The sequence below is a fragment of the Rhineura floridana genome, chromosome 9 (assembly GCF_030035675.1).
Source record: "Rhineura floridana isolate rRhiFlo1 chromosome 9, rRhiFlo1.hap2, whole genome shotgun sequence".
Classification (NCBI taxonomy): domain Eukaryota; kingdom Metazoa; phylum Chordata; class Lepidosauria; order Squamata; family Rhineuridae; genus Rhineura; species Rhineura floridana.
Genome location: NC_084488.1, coordinates 69,370,684 through 69,397,677, shown reverse-complemented (window position 1 = coordinate 69,397,677; position 26,994 = coordinate 69,370,684). Strand labels below are relative to the sequence as shown.

Below are 26,994 nucleotides of genomic sequence, written 5' to 3'. Positions count from 1 at the left end.
TTTAATCCGTTAAACTAATGCAAAAAGCCCCATGTCTGAATGCAGCCTAGGTCTAAAGAAGGGGAAGAGAGGGTTCTTTTATCCACTTCCTGTTTGAAGGTAGTTTTTTTACTGCAAGGTTTGGAAATGAGAGTTGCAAACTGATTTCTCTGTGAGGTAAAGAAGCCTTTGCTATAGTTATTCTTGCTGGTCATCTGCCTCAGCTGAGTAAAGAGAGAAACAACTACTGCTACCATCTTCCTATATCACTGCTTCAGCTGAACTCACTTCTTCCCGAGCATCTTTGTCAAGTTCACTTGCTGAAGAGAACCACTGGTAACCAGGATATTCATTCATCATTGACAAGGAGTAAGCTAGATACATCAGGATCTATGTGTAGGACATTAGGCAGCATGGGAATTCATGAGAACTATGAGTACAGTGTAGGCAAATAAATTGCTTCTGTCTACACAGACTTTGGGAAAAGCTTCCTTGAGATTTGTTCAGTACCATTTCACATGCTATTCTTTCCATACATATATTTGCGTATGTATTTTGTTTTTGTTATATTTCAGGTGTATGTCACAGGTAGCTTAACTGTTATGCAACTATTTAAACTATAGGTAGTGCTGTGTCTGTCATTAGCAATAAAGTTGTTCTGTTAGCACCACTAGACAGTAACAGCACATAGCAAACAGCTATGTCTGTGCCTTTTACTGGAGGGGAAGGAATTATTATTGGGATCACGGTGCACAGGGAGGTTGATATGGTTGAAAAATCCACCCCCACTCCCACAGGACAGCTACTAAGTTTAAAAGCTCCCACTGACACCAGTGGGATATGTTTTCTAAACCTCATAGCCAAGGATGATGTGTGTGTGGGGGAGTTTCATCCAGACTGAAGCCAAGGAGGAAAGGGATAAATCTCCCCTCCTCACATGCCTTGGTCCCAATGACAAGTAGATCACCGTGCCTGTAATTAAATGAAGAAATAACACAAATGGAACTTGTAGCTCGGTCCCAAGGCATCCATTTTTTTCCTGGCCCCTTATCTAAAATAACCTGTGTAAGCAGCGTGCAGATGCACAAATTGGCAGTTCAGAACCTTGCAGGGGGTGGGAGGTTATTGATTCAGTCAGCAGAGCTAAAGGAAAAAGGTACAGAGGGGAGGGAAAAGGTAACAAATGGAGCAGCTGTACAGTTATGTTTTTCTTTACTAAATTAAGTATTTTCTCACACACATTATTTTATTAATCATCCATCTGCTTATTCTGCAGAAGATTTGCCATTTTTAAAAGAAGCTTCTTTACTTCTGCCTTCTTTACCTCACTGCTATTTGCTACATGCAGTGAACACTGAATTTGGCTATTGTTTGCCTCAGTATTGTCGTCGTCGTAGTTTAATTAAGCTTTCTGACCCACCCTTCACCATATATATATATTTACAGTGTAGGTGAAAAATATATTAAGCACTTCATTGTGTAAAGAATCTATTATTCATCTGTCTTTTCCCTGTTGTTGTTTTTTGTACTATCTCCCTCGTTGCCCCTTGTCAGCATATTTAATATTTTCCTCTTGGAAATAAAAATACAGTTTTATTTAAAGGATAGTTCATTATGATGGGCTTGGGCAGATTAAATAACTATAACAAAAAGTCTTTTAAAGAACTTTGGGTGGAGGCTGGGAATCAGCATCCATCTGCAAAGCAACTCACCTGGTTTCTGTCCCTGGCATTTGCATATCTGAACCTCTGAATATAGTAGAAGACCAGCCATGCCAAGGAGATGATCATCAGCACAATGAAGGAGATCGAGACAAATACCACGGAGGTTCGGCTAACATACTTCTGCAGGTTTCGGGTTCCAATTGTTATGTGCATCATCACAGTAATATTCCGCTCCAGCAGATTCACTATCTCTTTCCCCTTTGGTTCAGGGATCATTATTGCTACAACATCTTCTGTACCTGCCAGATTGGAAAGGAGGGGAAAGAACTATTAAAAAACAGCAACAACTAAGAAAAGCAACAGCTATAATTTTAAGAAGAGGGGAACAATAGCTAAACAACAACAAAAAGTTGCAATGGCACTTAAATAAATGCATTCCCAGAATTTGGTTGTGTATTTATGTTGTTTTCCATTGCTGGGGGAGGGGGAGCAGGCATTGGGAGTGGGAAACTAAATTGAACCCAAATAAGAGTTTAATTTCATCAGGAAAGAGTTGTACCATCATTCCAGCACTCTAAAGGGAGGGAGGCTGAAACTAAGGATTATAAATGGGATTTAAAAAAAATCACAATGTGGAGTGTTCCTGTTCAGAGTTCCAGTCAGCCAGACATGTCCTTTTCCAGAATACTCCATTCCATCCCCCCAGCCCACAGAGTCAGCATTCTGTGGTCACTGAACTGTTTTGGAGGTCCCCCCCTTACTTCCCCCCCCAAAGATCTTTTGTCCTTTGGCAAATTTAGGGCTTTCCCCAACCCTATGGATCCCTCCTCTCATGTGTGAATGGGGCTATTATAGCTACCTAAAGATCCACACTCAGAGAATGTATTTGCTATTAATATATAGGATCTGCAAGGAAAGGCAACTGGTTAGCAATGGGCTCAGCCTGGCTTCCTAAGGCTTCCCATCTGGCTCTTGGCATAGTCCCCACAATTTCTTTATTATGCACCTCAGCTACTTTCTGCTGCATAATCTGGTTCAGAAGGACAAGACTTCTTATAATCTCCTCCTCTCTTCCACACAGAGCCTTCCCATTATAAAACCTTCATTCACTCAGGCACAGAAAAAGGGTTCTCTTCCCAGTATTCTAAGGATGAACAGCAACAGAGTTCTTCCTTGATGCACCTCTGCTTTTGATACCCTGCACAAGCCAAGACCCTGAGGTTCACCAAGGAAGAACTTGATCTGGCCTTTGCCCTGTGCAGATGTAAGGCAGAGGGAAGACGCAACTTTGCTGGCCCTTCAGTCTTTGCTCAATTCAAAATTGTGTTGTTGCCAACCAGGCCATTATGAGGAAAGAATCTCACCATGGCTGCTGCTTCTCATTAGTATGCAATGACTAAAGATGCTCATCACATGGCTTGCCCAATGTAGCAGCAGTCACATGGAGGAGGGGAGGGGTTTTAAGCCTGGAAAATGAAATATCAAGATTACCTAATTAACTTGTATTAATTTACAAAGCCCTGAACAACTTAGGTCCAGGGTATCTTAAGGACCACGTCAACCCTAATATCCTATCTCGATCACTGATCAAATTCAGGAGCAGTGTTGATTGTCCCCCAAGTTGGTGAGGTTCATTTAACACCAACACAAAATCAAGCTCTCATGTCATTGGCCCAGTTCTCTGGAATGCTCTGCCAACAGAGATTCAGCAGACGCCTGCTGAAAACTTTCTGTTCCACCAGACTTATGCAGGCAATTAAGATGCTTTTTTTGCAACAGTTAATCATTGTTTTTATTGTATTTTTAATGTTTTTATTCTGTGGTTTTTAACATGTTGTAAACTGCTTTGATGTTTTTAATGAAATGAATGGAAATGGACTGCCTTCAAATCAATCCCGACTTATGGCTACCCTATGAATAGGGTTTTCATGGTAAGCGGTATTCAGAGGGGGTTTACCATTGCCTCTCTCTGAGGCTAGTCTTCCCCAGCTGGCTAGGGCCTGCTCAGCTTGCCACAGCTGCACAAGCCAGCCCCTTCCTTGTCCGCAACTGCCAGCTACGCAGCTTGCCCACAGCTGCACAGGTGGCAAGGCATGTAACCCCTGAGCCACTCACTGTGGGGGTGATCTTTAGCTGGCCCTTGATCCCCAAGAGACACAAGTGGGGATTTGAAATCACAGACTCCGGACTCCCAGCCAGGCTCTCCTCCCCACTGTGCTATAGCTGTATATAAATATTTTTATAAATAAATAAATAAAATCTAAACCTTTGTCTGGGATATACAGACTGCAGGTAGGAAGAATCACATGCTTGAATGTTCCCCCATTCCTACAGAAATAAAGTCCTGCATCAGGGGTCGGGGGGGGGGGGAGTTATTTTTCAGAATTTTCCATGTGCAGGAGTCATCCCCTCAAAACCCTTGCAGAGATAATCTATTACTTGCAGGCTAAAGTGGCACTGCTCAGGAAAAGGTTCACGTGTCCATTCAAAATATTTATATTATACCTTTCAGCTGAAATGTTCAAGGTTTGCCTCCTCATCTGCTATTTCCAAAATGAGGAGCCACATGGGCACACATACAGATGGGCTTGCACACAGGCATTAGGCCTCCACTCTGCATCACAAGCAGCTTTCAAAACTTCCACGTTTCAGAAGTCAAAAACTCTGCTGTCACTTAAAACCGTGGCTGCATATACAGAGCTAGACAAAGAGGACATTGTGTACAAGCTTGCATGTGTACACCAGAACAGAGACACCACACAGTAGTCATGCACAGCACCCAAATGTAATTTTTCTGCTCTTTTGCTCCATCATGCCACACAGAGCAAAACATGCACAACCCATGGTGCCAAAGCAATATCATTTGACAGTGCTAAACCACCTGAATCCATTACGAAAGTAATACTATCAGTGTCAGAGAAGGTGAGGAAGAGTATAAGGCCAAATGGTATGGAAAAAGTGTCATTGCATGCATGCATTTGAAGGATTTGGGGAAAATGTGTTTATACTTATATTTATTTTTGTTTTGCTTAGTTTTAAACAATGCAAACATAGCAAGGGCAGGGGAAGAGCAGAGCAGAGAGTTAAGTAAAAGGGAACAAGTTGCAAGTCAGAAAGAAAAAGGGACTGATGTGAGAAGTAGGTATAGTCCAGTTGACCAAAGTTTAAAGAGGGCATGCAACCCAAATGGAGAAATAGCCATTAAACAGGTCAAATAAGCATCTGGGAGCTATTGCCAATAGTAAGCTGCACATTGAAATGTATAAAGGGAAGTAGGATTCTCCATCCATTGAAGGACTAACAGTGGGGATTGCCCTTCAAATGTTGGAAAATGAGTCTTTTTATAGTCATGAGACTTGCAAGACCTTATTTATTTTATTATTTTATTTATATACCACTTATAACGGAAATTTCTAAGTGGTTTACATACCCTAGTAAAAGGAATCAATATAAAAATACAATATATATCTACATTTAAAACCAACCAATACTACTATTTCTATTACTATTAGTTCCACATTTTAAATAACATAATTAAACTAAACTATGTTATAAGATCTTGCATCTATATGGGATGCATCTGAAGGATTTAAACTCTCCCTCCTAAAGTAGAATAGATTTGCAAAAAAGCAACCAACCCTTATTGACTTCTATGCAAAGTATTTCTGTTTTAGCATTCTACTACTGTGGTACCCACCCAATGCAGACGTGTTAAGTTCTGCCAAACAAAAGCCCTAAGGTTACATCTATTGGGTGTCAACTGTCTTGGCACTGACCCAGACAGAAAGAAACTAAGCATTCCTCCCCAGGATTAAAGTTGGCAACGGGCAAAGGAGATCTGCAATCTTCATAAGCTGGCAATTGTCTCCTTATTCGATAGGTACTTCCCTTCAGATTTTTTATCTACCAACACTGGCACTTTCCCCAGGCATATAGCTGCCTTTACCCATGCCTGAGCTAGTGGGAGAAAGAGTTGAGGAGTGAAGCTTCTTAGCTGAAATAAAGGCACCAGTTGTGTAGTAGGCTGATGTGGAAACAGTGGTAAAGTATGTTGAGCTACATGGTGAGCCAGTCCTGCAAAAGAGGATTAATTGCTTCCGTTTGTTTTTATAGGGGCTGTATTATTTTTCACAAAAATGTGGTTAGCATTCACTGTAGCAGTTTTTCAGCCTTGGGCTGTCAGAAATCCACTTACAGTCAAACTTAAACTAATTATCTTAACTTTGTCTTGTTGCAATATTAAGGCTCTTCATGGATCTTGAGAGCAAACCTTGGTTGAGGGTAACTGCAGCCATACTGTTAACTGCACTTGGTTTCCTGAAATCAATGGAACTTAAGTCCATTGACTTGTCCCACTGACTTCTATGGGATCTAACTTCAACTAACTTAGTCTGGATCCAACACATTGTATCTGAATGATGATCTCCACAAAGCGGATGAGATGACCATGTAAAGGTAAGGGAAAAATTGTTACCATCTTATTCTTACAGATATATGAATGTCAACATGTCAGATCAAATGCATCTTAAAAAGGGATACACATCCAGAAGACATCCACACCATATATTCAACACACTCTTATACCACTCTCGTTTGTCAACGGCAATGGGAATTGTAGATCTGTGAGGGGTCTCTTAACAACTCACAGCACCTGTAACAAACTACAGTACCCAGGATTCTCTGGGGGAAGCCATAACTCTTAAAAATGATATGAGTGATTTTAATGTATACTGTAGATGTGACCATAGTTAATGACTGCTGTCCCAAATTATAAAGGTGATCTTATTTTAAAGAGGATTATTAATGTTTTGAATGGGAACAGAAACAACTTCATAAAATCTCCAGCGTTGTCCTCTTGCTATTTCTCTTAAAAGGTTGACAAACTATGTCCCTTTCTTTAGTGTGGGGCACAAAACATTATTCCAAAGACAAACGGTTAAGAAAAAAGTACCACGGAAACATAACAAGTGTACACAAAATTAAGACACAAAAAGTACAGTGGCATCTTAGAGATCAGCTAATTCATCGGGATATGATCTTTCATAGGCACAGCTGACTTCTTTAGAAGTGGGCTTGGGTAACAAAAAAGTTAAAGATACAGTGGAGGAAAAAACTAAGATAAGAGTAGAAACAGAAGAGTGGGTGGGTAGGTGGGGGGGATTGTGTTTTAGAAGAAATAACACCACACATAGGAAGGCTAATTTCCTAATTAGTTTGCCTCAGCTCTAACACATAGGAAGGCTCACTAACTTACAGACTGAATTAAATCCAAATTCCAAATAAATGGTAGGAGAAGCTAAACAAAGCCATGTGCTTGCATTCCATCCTTTATTAAAATGTTTGCTAGTTTCAGGATTCAGTTACCTTATATACGGGAAAGGCTCAGCTTGAGGGAAGCCTACTAGAACAATTGGAGATGGGGATTGACTAACAGCTTGCGAGTGCCATGCTACATACATATTTGACTGCTTGTATGTAAAATTATTCTTTAAAATCAAACAGTGTGCGGGTACTACAATCATACAAAATGTCTAAATGTAAATCATGCCTCATGTTGGGCAATGTCTTCAGTGGTAACAATACAGTCTCAGTTCACTTTATAGCTTGCATAGTTCTTTCCCTTTTTCTATTTCTGGATGACATTAATAGAGAATTTGCCATGAATTTTTAAGCAGCTGACAGGATGAATCACACTGAATCATGAATCAAAGGTGTCAAAATGGGTAGTTCTTTCTGTTGTCTTTCACTAAACATTTGATGATTCCATTTTTCTTTATTATTTAACAATGAGGAGATGAATTTGTAAGTAAGGGGTAAAGGAAAACGTGTTCACTTGCTGAGAGACATTTACCTATCCTTGTGTTTGAACTAAAAGGCCTACAGGATGTGCCAATGATCTTTGATGGGCTGTTTTGTTTTGCAGCAATCTCTAATTTTGAAGTACACAGGGTTGTTAATGACTCTAGAAGGCATTGCCAATAGGTAAATGTAAAGATGCAAGAGGAAGAAGTATGCTACCTTCACACACACACACACACACACACACAGAGAGAGAGAGAGAGAGAGAGAGAGAGAGAGAGAGAGAGAGAGAGAGAGAACTCTTCTTGTTGCCTTCCAACAGAGACTTTCTGCAGTGGGATCCTTTGGTGTCCATGGAGGCTTCTCACAGGTTTCAGAACCCTGACTTTCCAGAGTTCTAAAATGCACAGAGAGCTTTCACAGACATAAAAGACTTTCCACTACAGACACCACTACAGGCATCAGTTGGAAAGCAAGTGAAACAGTGACAGAGGGGAATTAATGTACTCATTCCCACTGCCCCCCCCATATGCTTGTGTTTCCCAATTGGTAATGCCTCTATAGGGTTTTAATAACAGGTAAGTCAAACACATCCCAGTATCAATTTAGCAGCCTCTCTGCCAGAAACTAAGATGTTTCCTATTATCATTTTTTCGTTCTGTACTCATAATAAACTCATTTCTTGCAAACATAGCCTCAGTTATGTTCATTCAACATTAGTAACTGACATTCTTAGAGCACTTTCAAGACATAAAAAAGGATTTCCTTAAAAAAAAAAATCAGCACTATAACCTGTGGATTATCTTGCACACAAGACACCTCACAAACTGGAAAGTTTCACTGGACATGTAATTTGGACTGCATTTACTGATATATTACCATACAGTTGAAATATGTTGCTCAATTTTGGGACCACTTCATTAAATCAGCCCTGATCTAGCTAACTACAACTAAATCCAATGGGAGGAGATGGAACAGCTTTAGGGATTATTAACTCAATCCCTATTTTTTTTAAAATGGGGTCTAGTCATGAATAGGAATGTCATAGAATTTGAACAGAAATGGAAGTGGAAATTACCAATGTTTGCTTATTCACCCTATGTCTGGAATGGAAACCATTGTTGATTATTTCCATTGCTGTTGTTCTCAATCAGCAAACAATACATAACTGATGCCAAACTTTTACCCTTTAAATTGTATTTCCTTTACATTGAAATGAATGGTGTGTAAATAATTGCATCTTTAATTTTGTTAAATGTGTAACCTATGTAAATAATTACATAAATTATGTTAGACAGCAAATTGAAGCAAATAATGTAGTATTTGGTGGAAACTGAGCTTCAGTGGCACAGAAATCATGCTAAATGTGACAAAGACAGGTTGGAATGCAAACTGTGGTTTTCTTACATCCCAAGTCATGACTAACTTTAGCTGAACTGGAGTCAAGATGTGTAATCCATCTCAACATAGAATATAAGTGCTCAACCAAAAGATTATGTCTCAGTACCTTCATTATGCTGCAACTAGGGAAAATGGCAAGGATATCTTGAAAAAGCACTGAAGAGAGACTTTTACATGAAGGGCTTAGTAGCCTTGTTTAGGACCAGAAGCCAATTTCATTAACAGTTGACTCTTTGATAAACCTTTGAACAAAATACAATGCAGAAAGAAATATTTAATTCTTCAAGCTGCCAACTATCTGACATAGCAAGACCGACATAATTTATCTGAAATATTGTGGCAGCCTTTTCTAAACCATCCTTAGGATTCAGCAAAAGCTGCCTTGCAAATAAGCCAGTGTGCGGCAGCTGTGAAAAAGGCAAATTCCATGCTAGCGATAATTAGGAAAGGTATTGAAAATAAAACAGCCGATATCATAATGCCGTTGTATAAATCTATGGTGCGGCCGCATTTGGAATACTGTATACAGTTCTGGTCGCCTCATTTCAAAAAGGATATTCTAGAGTTGGAAAAGGTTCAGAAGAGGGCAACCAGAATGATCAAGGGGATGGAGCAACTCCCTTACGAGGAAAGGTTGCAGCATTTGGGGCTTTTTAGTTTAGAGAAAAGGTGGTTCAGAGGAGACATGATAGAAGTGTATAAAATTATGCATGGCATTGAGAAAGTGGATAGAGAAAAGTTCTTCTCCCTCTCTCATAATACTAGAACTCATGGACATTCAAAGAAGCTGAATGTTTCAGGACAGACAAAAGGAAGTACTTCTTTACTCAGCGCATAGTTAAACTATGGAATTTGCTCCCACAAGATGCAGTAATGGCTACCAGCTTGGATGGTTTTAAAGAAGATTAGACAAATTCATGGAGGACAGGGCTATTAATGGCTACTAGCCATGATGGCTGTGCTCTGCCACCCTAGTCAGAGGCAGCATGCTTCTGAAAATCAGTTGCTGGAAGCCTCAGGAGGGGAGAGTGTTCTTGCACCCGGGTCCTGTTTGCGGGCTTCCCCCAGGCACCTGGTTGGCCACTGTGAGAACAGGATGCTGGACTAGATGGGCCACTGGCCTGATCCAGCAGGCTCTTCTTATGTTCTTATGTACCTACTATTAGTCACTGATGACCTAAACTAGAAAAATAGATTCAGATTTCTTCCAGTTTATTTCTTCTTTGAAGCTCTCTAATTTGGTGGACTCTATTACATCTTATAATAAAATGCAACATACAAAAAGTAGATATGAACTTCCAACAATGTATAATGGGTAAGGACTGGGGAACAACTTATGCCAGCCTTCCCTAACCTGGCATTTTGGACTACAGTTCTCTTGACCATTAGCCATACTGGGTGGGGCTGGTGGAAGTTCTACTCCAAAACTTCTGGATGCACCAGGTTGGGAAAGGCTCGCCTAGCCAGTGATCCCTGGTGTGAGGACAAGAGTGTAAAAAGTATTCAAGTATTCCCTATTGCAAGTGTATTTTTTATTATATAAAACATCAATAACCAAAAACAATTTTAATATGAAAAACAATATAATGTAGCAATATTCCATGTTTTATATCGTTTCACTTATGACATGTTGGAGTGTGTGTCTTCTCTTCTAGATAGTTATTTCTCCTTTTAAAAAATATGTGTGTAACCATTGCCTCCCTGTGAGGCTAGTCCTCCCCAGCTGGCTAGGGCCTGCTCAGCTTGCCACAGCTGCACAAGCCAGCCCCTTCCTTGTCCACAACTGCCAGGTGGGGGGCAACTAGGCTCCTTGGGACTATGCAGCTTGCCCACGGCTGCACAGGGGGCAGGGCACGTAATCCCTGAGCCACTCACTGTGGGGGTGATCTTTAGTTGGCCCTTTACACCCAGGAGACACGAGCGGGGATTTGAACTCACAGACTCTGGACTCCCAGCCAGGCTCTCCTCCCCACTGGCCTTTAGAAACAATTTATTTCCCAAGTTTGCTGCCCTGGGCTCCCGCTGGGAGGAAGGGCAAGATATAAATCAAATAATAAATAAATAAATAAGCTCTGACAGATTATCCTGAGTATTTCTCTACAGACTGCCTGTGTTCTGTGTGTGTGTGTTTAAATCCATACATGGTTTTAATGAAACAATTTTACTGAATTCTACTTAAGGCTTAAAGTTTTGAGACTGCTTTGAGTTTGCAAATCCCTGTAGAATTTTATCTCAGTCCTTTAGGGCTTGCTCATCAAAGTCTACGGACAGACTTCTCACTACACTAGCCACATAAGTCCCTTGCAGAACTCTTTCTCATCCTCCCCCTCACTCACCAAAGTGCCTACCCTAGGTGCCCCAGTTCTAAGTCTAATGGACTACAGGATCACTTTTAGACTGTTGCTATTTTGCAACATCGCAACATCGCAACAATCGTGTTCCTGAAAACTTAGGTTTGTGCAATTAAAGTGAAGTAAAGTGCTCTGGTGCCACAAACCCACCAGCATCTTTGTAATACAGAAAGTGATGGAGAAACAAAAACACTCAGAAAGAGTGGGATTATCAATTGATTAATGAGAAATCATACAATCTCCATGGAAACAAACCAGTTTGAATGCCCAATAAACATGTCATCTGAAAGTGACTCAAGTCATTAGACGAGTCATAACCAACCAAGTAAGAAGTCTGGAATGGCTAATATGAAAACTGGACAGCAATACTTGAGGTAAAAGACTGGCACAGTGCTTGGTTTCATCCACAGTGACCAAGACATAGTGCCATGGTTAACATACTATAGATGTGACACTCACAAAATCTGACTTGCATACCTACCTGAAAACAGCACTAAAACAACCTTTTACTGATTATCTCATAATTTCTGTAGAAAGAAAGTTCAACTGTCAACAGAGGATTAGATGGTATCTGTATCACATGCAAAATATTTAATTATTTATTAAATTTATTTTCTGCTCTTCTTTCCAAAGGAGACCTGGGCATCTGAACTTTTTGCATGGTTCTTATGCAGTAATAAAAAGCCTACCATTTCCACTAAACTAGTAACTAATGGTTGACATGGAAATTATAAAAACCAAAGTTCAAAATGGACTTTTCAATATCAGGATCACCAATGCTCTTAGTGCATTGCATCCCAGGAGAATTCAGGGATGCATAAAAGGGGAGTTTTGCTATCTTAACGTGAGGGTATCTATCTTACTTGAAAAAGCAGATATGCTATTTGGTCTTCTCATGAAATTATGAGTTGCACTAGTTTAGGAGAAAAATAGATATTGAAAGCACATTTATTCTTTGGTTTTGCTTTTATCATGAAAATGTACATTTCTGGAAACAAGTTGTCAGAAATCAGACACACATAATATGACTAAATAGTGTTACAACTTAGGCCCCAAATACCTGAAGCTGTCTCCTTCCCTCTCAGGTGTTAATATCAGCAGAGTTCCACCACCCTCAGAGTTTTGGGGGGGGGGTGTCCCAAGAGAGCACAATTTCTGTGGTAGCTCCTACGTTTATTTATTTATTTGATTTCCATCCCACCCTTTCTCCCAGTAGGCGCCCAGTTGTGGAATTCTTAACTAGAGACCTTATCCCAGTCTATGTCTGTGCTGGAATTGCTTTTTAAGATTTTTAAAGTTTTTTTAAAATGATTTTAAGATGTTTTGTTTTAATATGTTTTTAAATATGTTTTGTTGTAATGTGTTTTAAAGTCTTTTGTTTTTAAGATGTTTTAAAGTGCTTTTAATGTTTTTGTTTGCTTTCTGGGAGGAAGGGTGGGATATAAATGCAACAAATAAATAAAAAAATAAAAATTGATTCACTGTAATGGATATTTCCTCAACAATCTTCAGTTAGGCATTTTTGAGGTATGTTGAACAAATCATGAATTGGTTCAATTGACAGCTCTGTAAAACCAATATAGCAGAAAGGCAGCATAAGCAATTAAAAAGCTTCAGTCTAGATTCACAAGTTAAAACAAATGTCTACTAGCACGTGTGAAAACAAGTGGGGATTATCCATGGAGAAGTGAAGGCCTGGGGGGGGAAACAGAAAAATTCAGGGGGGGAAATTTGGGTTAAATTTCCCCCCAAAGCCTTTTTTCCCAAAAAAGGGGGGGGGCTCTCTCTGGGGAAAAAACTGTCCCCCTCATTTTTCCCAGTTTATTTCTGGGCCTTCACACCTCTGATTATCCATAGGTATCATGCAGAGTCTGTCAATTTTCTACTAGCCAGATTACGTTGATAGTGCAAAATATGGCTACTGTTTAGCATTTGATCTTTATGAGAAAAGACTGGTTTCATCTAAGAGAAAGCTTTCCATGATATTTTCCCAGCACAATGATGGCAATAGGTTGCTATGCCTATATAAGCTATTCTGCTAAGGGCGGTATATAAATTGAAATAATAAAATAAATAAATAATAATAAATAAAGTAGGTGGGTAACTATGTTACCTTGAGAGAGGGGAGATGTCTTACCCTAAGAGGAGAAAAAAAGCAGTAAGAAACTCTAAGAATGAAATGCTTGATTTTCCGTTCCAAACTGCATATCTCCAAGCAACACACCACAGATTAAGAAAGGCACTTCATTTTGCTGATAACAATTCTAGCAAGAATGGATTGGGGAATGATACAAACAACAGAATCTATATCAAGCATTATTTTCTCTCTTGTTTGAGTGTGTGGCATAAGCCAAACAAATTGTGAGGATTGTCGTGATGGGTTGAGTCAGCAATGGGTGAATTCATTTCGCCTGATTTCTAACCAACTTCTAGTCAAAAAAGAAGAGCTGTAGTAATCCACAATCGGGGAACTACTTGAGAACAAGGTGAGATCAGGATGTTCCACAGCACTATAAAGTCAAAGGAAAATATTAGTGCAAGCAGGGCCAGAGTTAGCCTTTTTGCTGTCCAAAGAGAAACATCTAAATTGCCATGCATCTGTTCCCAGTTTGTATTCTTTGCCTTACACCTTACTGTCTGCTTCCTCCCCCTCAACTGTAAATAAGTGATGATGAAGTGCCTTCAGGCTGGCATCAGGCACATGCAGACTTTCTACAGTGGCTGATCTACAAAATTTGTACAGAGTTACAGACTTATCTGATGCCAATGTTTTAGGTGTCCCCTACATCCCTTTTTATGACTGCTGCCTGCTACAAGAGGCTAGAGGTTGTTAGGGTTTGGGAGGCAACACTTTTTAGAAAATGTCACTCCAAAAACTTGACTTTGCTAAGAAGGGATGTAATCCCATCTAGAATCATCTACATTTGTTCCCTGTGGAGAAGCTTTTAGGTCACTTCATAGGCAGACCTTGAAGATAACACATAACATAACACGAGAAGTCTAGATGTGATTTGTGGCTATTTTAATAATAAAACTGTTAACATGTGGCATGAAGCAAACTCTAAATGAATTTTACTTGGATTTCACAACTTTTAGCATCAGTGCTTTTTCAATGTTCTCCCAGTCCCTTGTTGCTCAGGGGCAACAGCTTATGAAGAACCAGCCTCAGAGCAATTCTGAAGTTCCTGCGGAGCGAATAATTCAAATATATAATGAGCAACTGCAACATGGCTCTTGAATGGTGCTTTCACATTGCACTGGTTCACACTGCCCTTTCCCCCTGCAACATCAATGTCATACCAATATACAAGAACACAAGAAGAGCCATGCTGGATCCAAGGCCAATCTAGTTCAGTATCCTGTCTTCCAGAGTGGCTAACCAGAATGGCCAAAAAGCAAGGCATAAGAGCTATGGCCCTTTCCTGCTGTGGTTCTCCAGCAACTGATATTCAAGTCAATGGTTTCTCTGATCCTGCAGGTAATATATAACCACCATGACTAGCATCCACTGATAGTTTTATCCTCCATGAATTTTTCTAAGTACATGTTAAAAAAGCCACCTAAATTGGTAGCCATCACTTTATCTTGAGGAAGCAAATTCCACAGATTAATTATGGTCTTTGTGAAGATGTACTTCCTTCTGTTTGTCCTGAATCTCTCATGATTTAGCTTCATTGGGCGATGCTGGGTTCCAGTTTTTACGAGAGAGGGAGAAAAATCCTTTCCCTCTTCTTTCTCTACACCATACACAGCTTTACACACCTCTTATCATATCTCCCATTAATTTGCCTTTTTTTCTAAACAAAATAATCCCAAATGTTGCAACCTTTGCTTGTAGGTGAGATGTTTCAGCCCTTGATCATTTGAGGTGCCATTTTCTGCCCCCTTTCCAGCAATACAATTTTTTTTTTTTAAGTATAGTGACCAGAACTGAAACTGGATCCCCAGTCTGGTTGCACCACAGTTTTGTATAAAGGCATTACAGTATTGGCAGTTTTATTTTCTTCTGTCTGTTGGCTACCCTGACTCTTCTAGGTTTTAAACAGGAATCTTTTCCAGTCATATCTGCAGATACCAGGGACTGAACCTGGGACCCAGGGCTGGTTCTAAAGGGCGGCCAGGTGAGGCACTGGCCCGAGGGCCCTGGGAGCTACAGGGAGACCCTCAGCCGCCCCTCTGCTCCCCTTCTGGGATCCACCCCCCCACACCCCCACCTACCTGTCTGCTGTCTTTTACCATTGCCCTTAACGAAGATGGCGGCCGTGGTTTCCCTTGTTGCGCTGTGTGTAGTTGTGTTGCTTAATTTCATTTAAAAGCAGCACCACAGCAAGCAGAGAGTAACAGCAGATTGTTGAAATGCGAGTGTGCCAGCGTGTACGTGAGTTTACCTAAGAAAGCAGGCTTTTACCCTGCATCAACCTCACTGAGACTGGAAACTTAGTAAAATAAGAAAAGCCACTTTATTTATAGAAATACATAGTAGATAGAAAAGGCATACCTAATTCTAACTAACTAGCTAAGTTGGCGGCGTAATGCCCAGGTGTAGGAGTTAGCCCCATGCTTAGAGAGAGCAGAGACAAAGGGATGTCTCCTCTCTCCTGGACAGTTGGAGAAGAAAGGAGTGGAAAGGGCGGAAGGAGGAGGGGCAGGTAAGCTTCCCTAAAGATGTCACAGTCTAGTGACAGAAGGAAGTCAGTCAGAGCATCACAGGTAAAGGTAAACAAGCCTGTCCATCTGGAGGACCCTAGCTCTATCTTCCTTCTGGAGCACAACCAAAAGAACAAAACAGAAGTTGCTCTTGCCCCACTTCCAACATCCCTAAGGTACTGAAGCCCCTGCCGCCATCTTAGTTGATGGCAGAGATGCGTGTGTGTAGCATGCACACGTACCATCAAGAAAGATGGCGGCGGAGGCGTCATCCCCTTAGGGAAACTGCGGCCGCCATCTTCATTAAGGGCAATGGTAAAAGACAGCAGACAGGTAGGTGGGGGGCGTGCATGCGTGTGTGCACGTGCACACACACACAAACACCGGGGCCCAGGGCAAGCCGATGCCCAAGGGTCCCGGCATTCCTGGAGCCGGCCCTGCTGGGATCTTTTGCATGCAAAGCATGTACTCCACCCCTCAGCTACAGATTTTCCCCAAAGGTACTGCCAGCCTTCTCTCCACTCTCCTGTACTCTATGCAAGAATCATAGTTCATTTCATGTATTATGTTTTTAATATATTTTCTTGCATTAAGTTATACACCTTGAACACTCTGTTAAAGAGTGTGAAAACAGGACATTAATCCAGCAAACAAAGTCTTCCGTTATATACCCCAAACTGCCACTCCTCATAGCACCCTAAAAATATTACTCAGAAATAAATGCCATTGTGTTCAAGGAGCTTACTCCCTGGTGAGTATGTTTAGGATTGCAGCCTGAATAATATTTATTTTAATACCAATTTAGAAAAATGCAAGAGACAGAGGCTGGTTATTAGTCATCATGTTAGCCTCTAATTTTATCAAGAGTTTGCATCAGTAATTTGCCTCAGCATCCACAGAGCTACCTACAATAAACTCACATAAGCAAGTGCAGCTCAAGCCATCATACATTTCCATGGCAGTAGCACTGCTGTGAAAAAGTACTACTTTCTTGGCCCTAATGCAGGTGGTAGTCTGAGTAAAGGAGCACCCATGTGGTTGGGCAATTTTCAATGACATCAGGAAAACCCTCTGGAGCTGAGAACCCAGTTGGTCTGACTTCTCAAAAGTAACAATGCCACTTGAGCAACAAAGGCAATGGGCCTCAGAAAGCAGATTCAATCACACACACACAAAAGCAAAATAGATTGCACCACTTAAAATGGAGATGGAGAGCATATATTTGACTGCTCCATCTGGCAGTCAAATGGCAAAAAGTCAGGGGTAAAGGTACTAGCCTGGTGTGAGACCTTTTTGACATGTGGTAGCAGTCAAATATGCAATTCCCACATTATGGAATCCCATGTCTTTTCTTAGCATTTTAAATCAGCCATGAGGATACAAGATAGTGCCCTCTCTCCTCCATTCTCCAACTCTTTCTAGCATAATATACACCTATGATTAATATCAAGTGTTAGCAGATAAAACCCACAGCATCTTCATTATCTATTTCCTTCTCTCACAGAGAAACATTCAAGAATTTATTCTTACACAACTCATTAGAAGCCTTCTGCGAGGAAACAAAGAGGACAGGCATATGTGCTTAACTGTTAAAATCAAATATAAAAAATGCAAAGGTCACAAAACATACTTATTTAGCGGAGCAAACAATCCAAGTCTGAGGGCTACATTTTAACCACAAGACAGACATAAATGCTTACTTCATTGCTTGTCCCATGCCCTTGAGGGAGAATAAACAGACAAATCAAGAGCACATTTGTTCATAATAAGACAGTGAGACCAGCAGCGAGATGATTTTTGATTATCCTTAACAAGAACTGGAGAGTACAGGCATGTTTTTGTTCAGATTTTCACAGGGAGGTCACACACAATTATCTCCAAGTCAGCTGAACCAAACCAAGCTTCATTGCTGAGCGTATAATCAAGATTTCCAGCTGCCCAAATGTAAGCGTAAGTTCCTCAACAAAACATATCCACATATATGACTGCAATCCACTTCCTGGGTTAGAATTTCATTACTGATATGCTGCCTTATGAAAGTAATTCTCTCAGTAGGCTTGGTATGATGTGGTCAGAAGGGCTCATTAAGTTGATCGTCAGCTACTCCATGCTACTGGAATGTGTCACAGTTATGGGCTAAAGCCAGCCTGCCAAGAAGAGCTCTGTAAGGCATATTTTCAGTCTGAATTCGACCAATGAAAGAAAAAAGCAGCTTGGTGTTTGGAACTAAGAGGTTCCTGGCTGGCAGTCTTGATGTGCCAGGATATGCTGCTGTGTTGTTTTGAGGAGAGTACTGCTGCCTGATGTGGGCATTGTGTCTCTGTAAATAAACAAATATTGTGAAATACCACAAAGCTCCTGTGGTTTCTCCTCTAAATAAAACTCATCCTGGAATATGTCCCTGCAATTTCTCAACACTAAGGGCAAGAGGGGAATGTGAAATCATGAACATAGGGTAAGGTGGTCATTTGCACATCATTCAAAAAGAGGAAACACATTATCAAAAGAGAAGGTAAACCATGGGCCATAAGCAAGGTTTGTTTCATGGGTTACAGCTCAGAGCTTGTAGCTGTGGGAGATAAACCACGAGCCCGAGATAGGCTGTAACACTAAGCACAACCATGGCTTGGCTTACAGCAACAGGACCAAATGAAGAGCAGTGAGGCTTCACTCTTCTCCCAAGGAACCTGCAAATTTAATCGTTTGTGCAAAGCCATAGTTTGGCTTAGTGTTATATACAAACTGGGTCATTGTAAATTCACCCAAAGTCAAATAAATGACAAGGTAAGAAGTTTTCAAAAAAATATATTTAGGTTTCTATCAGATTTGATGATCTATGGGCAAACTAAACAGGAAGAGTAGCTACAAATAATTGTTCAGATGATAGCTGCAATTCTCACACATCTTAGTGATTAGGTTAATAGAAAATATCAAGCTATTTCTATGCTATCTACTTTGAAATATTAAGTCATGAACTGATAGGACTATCAGCTCCGCCCCCCTCCCCAGCACTAGTCATTCTTTAGTGCCTTTAACAGCAACCTGACATACAGAATCTAGTGGGTGATGCTTTTCCCAGCATGATCTGGTGACAGCAAAAGATTCATTTGCTTAATAGCTAGTGCTTATGTAGTGTGTACTGAAATACATTCTAAGAACTGACAGAAAACAAGGGATACACCCGTTTTCACAAAAGTGTTTTTAAACAGGGACTTCCGGGAAGGGTGACTTAGCCTGTGCCTGCTTTTGGGACGGGCTCCCGCCGCAAAAGAAGCTTATTCAGATATAAATCAGTCAAAACTTTTTTTTTTGACTGATGAAACTTCTCCCGGGCAGGGAGAAACGAAGAGATTAACCTCAAAGCCTATTTTTGTTGGGAGGACTAGATTTCATTGATTTATGAGACGTGGTCCAGCCGACAAAGGAGGACGGATTTTCAACAAGCTCTATCTGATAAAGCGACACGTTCATCTTTTCTTTAGAGAGAGAACGGACTAACAGGCAAGCACCCTTCTTTCTATATTTTTTTACTTGACTTAAACTGTTGCAGTAAAAGGAGATTTGCCAGATTGATCGGCTTTGGACATCTTTCCGGTGAGCTATAACTCTTCTCTGCTATGCACTAATTAACAGCTTATCTCTGTTTTTGTTGCAAAAAGCTGTCCTGGATTTGCATTCTAAAGATATACACAGAAGAGAGATTTCTATTCCTGATTTCTATTCTGAAGAATATTATATTGTCTGAGACTACTCTCTTTTTGGTTTATTTTATTTTGACGAATCTGTTTCCTGACGACGCCATTAATTGTTTCGATCCTGGGAACTACATTTTGTTTTCCTAAGCATAGTGAGATAAGGCTGGCTGCTCTGTTTATACTGTGATGTCATCAAGTTTGGAGTATTAACCCAATTGTTGCTGAAATAAGAAGTGGTTCTCTTATATTTTTCTTTTAAAATGGCAATCAAGAAAGTGGCTGAGAATCTGGAAGTAACTAGGTTTCAGAAAATAATGGATGAGATTGAGATAACGAAACGAACCCTGCGACAGGGTTGTAAGGAGCTGAAAATTGAATTGTGCAAAATGATCCAGGAGTTTAAAGAAATAGGGGTCCCTGTGAGAGAGGAGACCCTGGAGCCTGGAACAAACGTGGAACAGGAAAAAGATTTGGAATTTATGGATTTTAGAAATAAAATCTACTGTTTGGAATTCAATGTTATCTCTGAAGAAATTAATGAAGATATTAGAGATAAAGTTATCAATGGCATGGACAATCTTCTGGACTGGAATGATGTGATGGAGCCTAATATAGAGAAAACCTATGGAATTAACTGCAGCCATGTGACAAGGGAAAAACTTTCAAGAGATGAGCCAGTACATTTTGTAAAAAAGAACAGAGATATGATTTTACTGCAGTATTCCAGCAACCTATTCAGAATGGATGGCAAGAAAATATTTGGGATAGAGGAAATTCCCATTAGACTCTTACTATATGACTATGGTTATGACAGCAAGATTATTACGGAATACTGATAATGGAAGATTGGACACTGAAATTACTGGAGTTAACAAGACTATTGAAGATGGAAGATGGAAGATGGAACTAATAGGGATAATAGAATAATGGCTATTGAAATTATTGAACCTAACAGATTCTGATGAGATGGATTAATCGAAATGTTTATTTTGACTATGGTTATGACAATAAGATTATTATAATTATTAATGAGATGGATTAATCGACATGCTTATCTGGAGAAAAATTGATAGATATATTTCTTAAAGAATTGAAACCTCTCTTTGACTTTTTGTGGAAAGAATAAAGTAATGTTTATGAGATTTGATGATTAAGTAAGATAACTACTGGAGGAAAGTGATTTTATAATATGATTTAAGAGACAGGATTGTTATACATTGTAGACCTATAACTGATTTGATCTGTGACAAATGGGAAGTTAATATTTCGATGGTTATGACAGCAAGATTATTACGGAATACTGATAATGGAAGATTGGACACTGAAATTACTGGACTTAACAAGACTATTGAAGATGGAAGATGGAAGATGGAACTAATAGGGATAATAGAATAATGGCTATTGAAATTATTGAACCTAACAGATTCTGATGAGATGGATTAATCGAAATGTTTATTTTGACTATGGTTATGACAATAAGATTATTATAATTATTAATGAGATGGATTAATCGACATGCTTTTCTGGAGAAAAATTGATAGATATATTTCTTAAAGAATTGAAACCTCTCTTTGACTTTTTGTGGAAAGAATAAAGTAATGTTTATGAGATTTGATGATTAAGTAAGATAACTACTGGAGGAAAGTGATTTTATAATATGATTTAAGAGACAGGATTGTTATACATTGTAGACCTATAACTGATTTGATCTGTGACAAATGGGAAGTCAATATTTTACTTTTTATTTTTTTTTGTCTAACTATTTTTGATTTTGTTTTTTGTCTTTGAATGTTTTATGGTTTTGTTATGTATGTTTTATGAAAATCTGAATAAAAATTATTGTAAAAAAAAAAAAAAAGTGTTTTTAAACAGATCCCTCTCCTGTGTCACTATTTACCTCTATTTGACAACAAAACAAACAAATCTTAAAGGATTTTTTTAAATTAAGGAAACTTTAGAAAAAGATGCATTAAAGTAATTATTGTTTTTCAAGTCTTGCCATTATGGAGACCACTTAGTTCTATGACTTGAGGTCAGTGCAATGCCCCTGCAACATTTAAGTTCCAATTAGAAAGCTCAAATGATTCACAGGTTCCATGCTGAACCTTGGCTCAATGGCAGAACAACTTATTAAAAATACAATTTCTAGGGGTTATATCTAACTGAGAGTCATATAGGCTCCTGGGAGCCTACTTTGCCCCCACTGTTACATATCTCCTCCATATATACTGTTACTATTAGGATTGCCAGGTCAGAAGCATCCCAAAGCCTGAGATTTCAGGGGTGGGCCCTAGTGATGTCATGGGGGCAGGTCATAGTGATGTCATGGGGATGGGCCACAGTGATGTCATGGGGCGGGCCCAAGTGATGTCATGGGGGGCCCAAGTGATGTCATAGGGGCAGGCCCAAGTGGTGTCATTAAGCATGATACATTAAGATTCACCACAGTTGCTTGGAGCATACAATTCAAACAAAAACATTCCTCTGATTGGAAATTAAAATAGAAATCTTTAGCTGAAAGATAGAGCCTGGGTAGGGAACATTTAATCTAGCCTACTACTGGCAAGAAGGATTTAAGTGCCCTCAGGCCACACCAGTCACCAGAAGGCCATTGTAGGAAGAAAGGAGCCTAGTGTTGTGGAGATGTTAGATGGGAGCACTCAGGAGTAAAGATGGATGCCTCTGAAGGCTGCACACTAAGCCCCATAGAACTCAACAGGACTTACTTCTGAGTAGATATGGTTTGGATTGTGCTGTTGGTAAAGCTTGATTAGGGATCCTCTGTAAAGATATCCATATCCAAGCAGGGTTGGCAACCCCCTGCCTGCAATGCCCTGCCCGTACCTTTCAACATGGCTGCTCCAAACTTCTTTACAGATTTGATCCTTCACTTCAGAAACAGGTCTGAGAAATGAGTAAGAGTAAGAAGACTTTCTACCCTTTTCTGTCTACCCTGTGGACTGCTATAAACTCACTTTGACAGCCAACCCAATTCTAGTGAGGAATAACTGATAGAGAGAAAACACACATGGTTTGGTCTACCTTCACAGGCAGCAGCTTGGAAATAACAACAATGTGAATTGTACGTGAATTCTCTTTTACCACTATTGGGCAAGAAACAAACCATTATGAAACCAACTTATGTCACAATAAATCGTTTGGTCTTTAGGTGCCACAAGCATCTTTGCTGCTTTTCTTACAACAGACTCCTAGCATGACTAACCCTCTGGGATTTATTTTGGTAGCATCCATAATAAGAAAATACTGACAGAGAAATAAATTGTCTTCCTTTAACGTACAGAACACTTTTTTTTAAAGAGAGGAAAGTTTTAGTATCTTTTTAAAAGGCATACAATTGTCCTGCTTTTAGGAGATGGTTTGCCAAGTAGGCCATCAAAATACTTTAAGAAATTATAGAAAAGTTGAGTTATTTGATATCTGGGCTCTCTAGACAATAGCAACTTGGTCTGCACACAGTGTACAGAGAACATTACATAACAAGGGACAAAAGACAGGATAGAAGATGAATCAGACAGTGTTCTGAACACTGTGAAATAGCCCATAAAGATATAACTGTAAAATAGAAAAAGACAAATAGGTACACATTAGTTATGTGTTAGCAGGGTCTTTCAGAATCCTTAAATATCAACATACAATACTGTGTCCCGTCACTGAGGTTATAATCTTATGCACACTTACTAAAGAGTAAGCTTCATTAAGCTCAACAGGATTTACTTCTGCATTAAGATGTACTATACTGCAACAGGTAACTGTTGCATGTTTCATAGTTAATATGAATAGCTTATTCCTCTAGCCCAGCCTTTCCTAACCAGTGTGCCTCCAGATGTTGTTGGACTACAACTCCTATCAGACTCAGCCAGCATTGCCAATGGTCAGGAAAGATGGGAATTGTGGTCCAACAACATCTGCTCTAGCTAATAATCTGATGTACACATCATTGTCATAAACCAGTCAACACAGCCTACTGTGCTTATGGAGAAACATCACTGACCAAACTTTTTGTTATATTACTAATCAGTAATAACCCTCAAAGACAGAAGTCTTAACTTTGAGATGAGTGTCTTGTGCTATGTTGGCTCTCAGGAATGCTGAAATATCATTTGGGTCCGGGGTACCTCAAGTATCACATACTTCCATATGAACCAGTCCATGCACCAAGATAATTTGCTGAGGCTCCATTGGGTTCTGTCATTTGCTGAGTTAGGGATGAAAGAAAGGCTCTTTTCTGTGGTGACACCCCATCTTTGGTATGCTCTCCTTAAGCCTGTGCTCCTATAGCCTACTAAAACAAGTTTTAAGCACCCAGTAAAATTCAATTTCATTGGGTGCACCATGTTGAATTTAGTTTTATAGTGCAATCCTGTACAAACTAAAGTGGAAGTAAATCCCACTGAACTCAACAGGGCTCACTTCTAAGTGTACATGAATGCCCTCAGTTGGTTCATTTTATTTCCTGCTGTATTGCTGGTTTTAGTACTTTTCATTTTGTTGGAATTATTGCAGTTTTTAAACAATTTGTTGGTATTTATTGCTTGACACTACTGCTTTTATGATGTGTAAGTTGCTTCAAAAAATTATTTTGATGAGGAAGAGTATAAAATATTTATTTAAAACATTAAATAAATAAAATGCTATAGGGTGTGTAGAAGAGTGTTTCTTAAAGACATAGGTTTAACATTACATGCACCAAAAGCTACATAATACAATATTACAAAACATGAGATTATAGTTAGTAGGAACTTTGAAAATAGTGGTCTGTGTTCAGAAAACAAGAATAGTTGAAAACTTTTTAATACTGTGAATGCCTGTTCCCTGGGAAAGGTATGTCGAACCCTCCCTCACCCAACTCAGATAGGTGCACCATTTAAGGAAAATCTCTAAACAACAAAGTAGGAAGGAATGGAGTCCAATAATTGAGCTAGCCAGAGGTGAGCAGTAGGGTGTTCAGATGCATCTCTGGCTGCCCAGTCCTGAGCTAGAATGCAGCTGAAGGCCTCTGTCTCTTTCACTCCATGAGCAGCAGATTCTGGATGAACATTGTTGTACAAGGACAGTAGACTCTCTCTGCTCTCTCACTCTGTCTCTAAAACACACACACACAAACACACACCCCTTGTCTTCTCAGTCTATTTCAAAACTTCAACTTCTATTCTCTAAATCTCTTCAAAGTATCTTCAGAATTCCCTCATAGTCTTCTCAGAAAGCCAGCCATTTCCAAAATCTTCTCAGAAAAGGCATTCAGTCCCCTACAGACTCTCCAAAGGGCCAAAAGGGGCTGTGTTCTGATGACCCTTAGAGGGCTACGCTGGACAGGGTTACATTTAAATGGAAGTCAGCGGATAAGCAGGTTTATTAACTAGCATAAAAAGAGTGTGCATATCTTTATGATTTCTAGTTCATCTAAGTGGCAAAGGCCAACTATAGCTATATTCAATATGTATACTAGATATACATGCAATAGTAACATCTAACTGATGTAGTGCTTCATACATATGAAATGAGGAACCACTTAAGGGTATTTTGGTGTGCAATATCCTTACCATAAAGGCTAATTATCTTACATTTCAATATGAACAGATGACCCCAGCTAACTAGAACTGATATTATGTTTGGCAATGAAAATATTCCTTAGAGTAGCAGTAAGACCAAGGGATTTGCTGAATAAATCATGAAAAATTTAATCTATCCATCATCACAATACCTGTGTTATTAAATAAGCTTGTCTTCTGGCAGCATCACAATTGCTGTCTCTCTCAGTTACAAGTGAATCTGAACAGCCAATCTAATTATCCCCTCTAGCAAAAATAAATAAATATCCCATAATTCATATGAAAGCCTTTGGTGAATGATGAAAGATAACATAATGGATCTATTTGTGACAGGGTTACATATGAAAAGGACGCAGATTTAAATTAAAATACTAAGCTTGATACAGCCACCTGTTGATCTAAGAAAAAGCATTGTGTGCAATGTTTGCTCTGAAACAACTTTGTGAGGATAACCAACCATTAATTGAATAACTATAAATGATTTAAAATAATCTCAAAGTATATTAGAAAAACCATCCACCTCAAGAATGGAGAAACCGAAAAAGAAACATAATTGAAGGAAGATCATTTTTTGTATTAAGTGAAAAAAAGGTTATAGACACTTGCTTTTTGCCACCCTAGTTCACTGCAGACAGCATATTAAAAACACAGCCACTGAGCTCAGCTTGGCACTCCCTTCAGCTCAGCTTGGCACACCCTTCCCCTCAGCTTGGTGCCCCAGGCAACCGCCCAGCTCACTCAACCCTAAGGCCAGCCTAGATGCAGCTAACACTGTTTAATTTTTTTTTTGTTTGGACTTCTGAAGATACCAACACTGAAACTGTAAGGAAAAAAAGTATCAGAAGGCTTTTCAGGATATATGTTGCTTATACGGTAGGTCCCCAATCATACAGCGGGTTATGTTCCACACCCCCGCCTAAAAGCGAAACCCACCTAAAAGCGGAACTCCGTCAATAAAATGGCACCCAACGCCCCAAAAATGCCATAAAAGCGGAACAAGCACCATATGAGTGGGGCCTTACTCTAATTGAAACCCACCATATTAGTGGGCCGTTGAAAAGTGGGGCTCTACTGTATAATCCTTTGAAAACTGAACCTGAGGATAAAGATGTTTCACAGTAATGGACCAGCAACAAAAACATTCAAGCTCCTGCTGCTTTTTCATGCAGTGGAAGAACTGGGCCTCATATTAAATGTCTTAGAACAGGGATGGGGAGCCTGTGGCTGTCCAGAGGTTGTTGGACTACAACTCCCATCATCCCTGACCATTGGCCATACTTGATTGGTCTGGAGTTGGAACTTAGCCCAACATCTAGAGGGTCACAGGTTTTTTTACCCTTGTCCTTGCAACAGAGAATGAAGAGACCTTTGAGGAATGCAGAGGCCTCACATATGGGAATAGTTTGACAGGCAGGAACAGCAGTGGAATGGGAATAATGGATATTGCTAAGAGCCAGTGTGACGTAGTGGTTAGAGTGTTGGACTATGACCTGGGAGACCAGGGTTCGAATCCCCACACAGCCATGAAGCTCACTGGGTGACCGTGGGCCAGTCACTGCCTCTCAGTCTCAGAGGAAGGCAATGGTAAACCACCTCTGAATACCGCTTACCATGAAAACCCTATTCATAGGGTCGCCATAAGTCAGAATTGACTTGAAGGCAGTCTATTTACATTCATGCCGTGAGGCTTTTTGTTGAGTCAAGGATTTTAATCAGCCTTACTTGGCTGCTTCTCTAAGTCTTCTTTAAATCCAAACAATTCTACAAACATCTACTCTTAGAGGAGGAATTAGCAGACAACTATTTTTGGAACAATGTAGCCTGGTGCAAGATCATTCTGATAATGAAGAGGGCTGAAGGCTGTTTATTTCGCTGAAAATCTGACACA

At 39.8% G+C, this 26,994-nt stretch overlaps 1 protein-coding gene across 4 annotated transcripts in view; it reads right to left on the bottom strand.

Moving 5' to 3' along the window:
• RNF150 (ring finger protein 150) overlaps nt 1-26,994 on the bottom strand; it is a 151,442-nt gene that overhangs the window by 65,352 nt on the left and 59,096 nt on the right. For all 4 annotated transcript variants that reach the window (XM_061584885.1, XM_061584881.1, XM_061584882.1 and 1 more), the window contains exon 2: nt 1,692-1,942. In XM_061584885.1, coding sequence (XP_061440869.1) covers nt 1,692-1,942 — 251 coding nt within the window. The remainder of the gene's footprint in view (nt 1-1,691; nt 1,943-26,994) is intronic.